The 4,462-nt window shown below is 35.3% G+C and overlaps 1 protein-coding gene across 1 annotated transcript in view; it reads right to left on the bottom strand.

Moving 5' to 3' along the window:
- Positions 925–4,462, bottom strand: part of LOC109821451 (protein SCO1 homolog 2, mitochondrial) — a 6,960-nt gene continuing 3,422 nt past the window's right edge. Inside the window, exons 2-8 of the mRNA XM_020387636.1 lie at positions 3,786–3,915; positions 3,530–3,608; positions 3,137–3,343; positions 2,217–2,306; positions 1,979–2,111; positions 1,748–1,894; positions 925–1,309 (exon numbers count right to left, since the gene is read on the bottom strand). Coding sequence (XP_020243225.1) covers positions 1,786–1,894; positions 1,979–2,111; positions 2,217–2,306; positions 3,137–3,343; positions 3,530–3,608; positions 3,786–3,915 — 748 coding nt within the window. The 3' untranslated portion in view covers positions 925–1,309; positions 1,748–1,785. The remainder of the gene's footprint in view (positions 1,310–1,747; positions 1,895–1,978; positions 2,112–2,216; positions 2,307–3,136; positions 3,344–3,529; positions 3,609–3,785; positions 3,916–4,462) is intronic.

Here is a 4,462-nt window from a genome sequence, read left to right as displayed (position 1 = left end):
TACCAGTTACCAGTTAACAACTAGTCAAGGAAATTATCCACAAAAGGATCTTAGACAAAGAGAGTCAGTTACTACAACCAATATTTGTATTGACTTTGGGCGTCTTTCATAAATGATCATGTTGAGCGAAGCACGTAATTACCTTAGAAAACTATCTCCAGTGTAATACTAATTGCTATGTAAACAGTGTATTGGATGTCCATGACATGTTCTTAATTTGGAAATGGTGAATTGCAAAGGTAATTGTGCTAAAGTTACTATGCAACTCTGGAATCCGAATTATGCTGAGAATGAAATTAGGACATAATGTTGCTCATATTTCAAGTGGAAGTCCATAATTTCCCAGTCAAGTATCTGTGAATCCTCATTAGTGTAAGCTCAACAACGTGACTAGTTGTGTTAGAAGAATAGTATCAGTTCAGTTAGTCCAACATCGCTTATTCATGTATTTGTCCTCTAAATAAAGCTTGACGATTCCTATCTAGTTTAAGTAAATTTTCCCAATACAAGATGGTATCAGAGCTAGGTTCCGATCCTGCAAACCTGTGGGTTAGGACCCACCACACTTCAGCGACTAAAATTATTGTATTTCAAAGAATGCCACAAAATCCATACTAAACGCCTATCCACCCCCAACCCATACACCCACACAAACAAGAACCATACATACATACATACACGCTCTCCCACATGAACACGTATGAAAGCGAAATTTCTACTCAGACAAGTATACTTGAAATACTTATCCTCAATTTTTCATGATTTGTTATGATTTATGTATTTTGAATGAAATAATAGGATTGTATCAGATACCGGAACCTATTACATCGCATGCAGTTCACAATATTTGACTGAAATAAGGAACAAAGGGAGGGGGAGGAAACTTAGAAGTTCCCTGGAAAGGTTCCATAAGACTAACAATGGTAGAATTCTTGAGAAAGCAATTACTAATTCATTAAATATTCAAGGCACTGATCCCGAATGTCATGACAAATGAAACAATGTACTATACCAGTCATAACTTGGATCACAGCAGCCATCAGCTGTAGGGAACCTGAAAAAAGTACAGTTTCATGCTCCCCATAGACTATAGTTTCTGCTTATTGAGGTCTGAAGTCTAAAGTTTCTCGTGAAACTGCATAACATCAGAACCAGGCATTCAGGCATAACGGAAAGTTAATGTCAGCATTTCTTCTTAGCAACACGACACTCAAAACATGTCATTGAACTACTAACCGGATCCACTTATATTCATCCGTCTCCCTGAAGGATGAAGTATGTTTTTGCTGAGGAATAGCCAAGTTATTACCTGAAATACATCAGTTATCATGTCACTTTCTGTTTTAACAGAAGTTCATTAGTTAACAAAAACCAATTTAAAGGAACAAAATACTTCTAAAATTTGAATTTTTAAGATGTTGGTCCTGCGAATTATAGGTATTTTTGCATAGGTGCTCCAAATATTCATAATTCCAAAAAAGTCCTAATTTTTTTTTTAAGTGACACCAAATCAGTCCCCAAGTTAAAATTCATAAGTTGAGGGAGGTAGGGAGGGAAGGGTCCCATCTGAATTATATTTTAATAGAAAACACTAGTGTTGACCTATTTTGAATAAATGAAAGGGTTTTGGAGGGCTTATTTCTTAATATCAACGTTTCGGGATCTGTTTCAAAATACTGATGCTGGGGGGCAAATATCTTAAGAGATCTTCGAACTTCATACAGCAAATAGTTCTAAAGACCATCACCTTGATAAAATAGAAGTGTTTGGATCACCAACAGTTGGTTATCTTGTTGCCTTCTTCACCTCCTGAACAATTGCATCAGATAACTGTAATGCATCATATTCAACCCCAAATGTTTTCACAATTTCCATGTTCGGGTCAAATAGATACCTGTCCATAGCATAAAAAAAGTCATCGTCTTTAAGTCCTAAACTTGATATGTTTAGCTAAAAACAAGGGTTAAGGGTCAACTACATGTTGTTTGAAGATTCAACAAGATAATCTTGGCCTTCTTCATCAACTTTCTTGAAGTAAACACGGTACTCTTGTGCCATTTGTCTAACTGCAGCGATTGGGCCTGTAAGTCCCACTATTCTTGAATCAAACTCTGCAATTAAAAATGTTGTCAACTATAAAAATACCAATATGGAGAGAATGCACACAAAGACATTAATAAAAAGTGGGTTAGGAAGCTAACTGCACAAGCAACAACCTTTAAGATATGCTTGTAGCTGATCCGGGGTATCACGTTCTGGATCAATAGTAATAAATACAGGTTTAAGCTTAATACTGTATTCCGATTCTGTAGACAGAAATAACGAGAATTCTTAGACATAACTAAGGAGAAATTCATGAAGAAACTTTCATGGATAATTATCTATATGTAAGGATAATAAAATTAAAACCAACATGAGAGTACATTATGTGCAAGAAATATATACAAACGAGTACCACGTCACAGTGATTAAGTTAGATTAATCACATGGCAAAATTTATGAAACAAATTTGGTATACTGGTGAGTACTTTGTGTCCCATTCCATTAATTATGAGCTCAATACCTTGAAAAAATAAAATATCATTTTTAAAGGATAAGTGGATATCATGGAACAATAAATGAATGCCTTCTTAGAAAGTTCGCTCTCATTGAGGATAAAATGTGAGAATTATTTGATTTGGTTTGGTCATGTGCAGTGAAATGTGCAGTGAAGGCTATTGAATACACCAATTAGAGGAAGCGAAAAGGTTACAATAAATGGAGGAAATAAGGACCTGAGGTGGACCTAAGTGAACTTGGTTAGAAGTTGTTAAGGATATGATAATGATTAACTTCGTGAAGGAGATAGACCTGGTCCTTGAACAAAACTGAGTGGAAGAGTAGGATTCAAGTAGCCAACCCCTAAATTTAGGATAAACACTTTATTTTTGTTGTTGTGGTGGTGACTGTTAATGTGACAGTACAGAATATAAATTTTCACATTACAGGTACTAAAGTAGTATATTAAATGTCCTGTTTAAGCTACAGGTCCTCAGCCCAAGAATTGCTAAAGAGAAACATCAGCCACAGGGAGGACAACCTCTGCAAATTTTCAAAATTAATGTGCAAAAACAAGAAATGCTAGAATAGACCTTACCTAGTATGTCAATGGCCTTGGCCATCTTCTGAACTTCTGCTGGGCCTACATCAGGGGATGAAGTATATCCACAGTACATCAGTGTCCAATTTCCACGAAGATCATGATCGGTTACCAAATGGTTTTCAGTATCGTAAAGCTTAAATGGCCCTCCAATAGCAGGTTTGTTGATATATTTCATGTCGGAGAAAGAACCTTGATTCGATCCTGATAAATATGAAAAAAGAATAGGTAAAGGGATTTCATGAAGAATAGACTTCATCAAAATTAGGAGGCAATTCAATCATGGTATAAATTGGCTATGAAAACAAGCAAAATCATAATGATTTCACATAGTGCTAGCCATGCAGTAGCACAAGACAATAATACAGTTCAAAGAAACAGGAAAAGTACCCTTGGGAATAGCTCTCCTCTCATCGTTATATTTAATGAATAAGCCAATTCCAGCAATTGCTATGACAGCTGCTGAGGGCTGCAAGAAACCAAACATGTCATTTAAGTATCAAAATTTTTAGAAAATCAATTACCAGAAGCCCACTAGTTAACTAGAAGAAAGATTTTCAAGGCCTCGTTAGGTCAAGTGTTCCTAGCCAATCCCAATTTGAAAGGAAATCACAAATACTTTTGAGTTATAACTTAATGTACATACAATAACATAAGTTGCCCAGGGCCGAGATTGCGATAACTCTTCTTCGCTGCCGAACTGTCTGGCAAGTTTTTGATCACTATGGCCAGATCCTTTAGTATAACTTCGATATCGACTGCTATGAGGAATAAACCTGTAAGTATGAAACTAGTTTCTTGTCAGGGAATTACAAAATTAGAGATTGAACAAATTTTCAATAGAAGCTAACAATCATCAGGAGAAAGAACTTTGTGAAACTTGATATGAGCATCCCACAAGCATGTTTATTTTGCTAATCACTAGAAATTACAAATACACATGTAAAAATATTAATGAATTACAGAATCTGACTATATATATAAAACGGTGTGGTGCAATTTATAAGATCAACTGCAAGGCAATAGATTAGCTGCTAGAAGTTTGTTTACTTGTACAAATACACTCGTAAAAATATTGATGAATTACAGAATCTGACTATATCAACCTCATAAAAATTTGCATAAACTTCATATATTTTTCAGATCAATTCTCCAACAAATACAATGTACTTAACATAATGAAAGAATATAAACAAGTAAACAAACTTCTAGCAGCTAATCCACTGCCTTGCAGTTGATCTTATAAATCGCACCACACCGTTTATATATATAAGCAAAGTTGTGATGCAGGCACATACTTTTTGATGTAACAAAACACTCCCC

Source organism: Asparagus officinalis, chromosome 8 (genome assembly GCF_001876935.1).
Source record: "Asparagus officinalis chromosome 8, Aspof.V1, whole genome shotgun sequence".
NCBI lineage: Eukaryota > Viridiplantae > Streptophyta > Magnoliopsida > Asparagales > Asparagaceae > Asparagus > Asparagus officinalis.
This window is presented reverse-complemented; position numbering and strand designations above follow the sequence as displayed.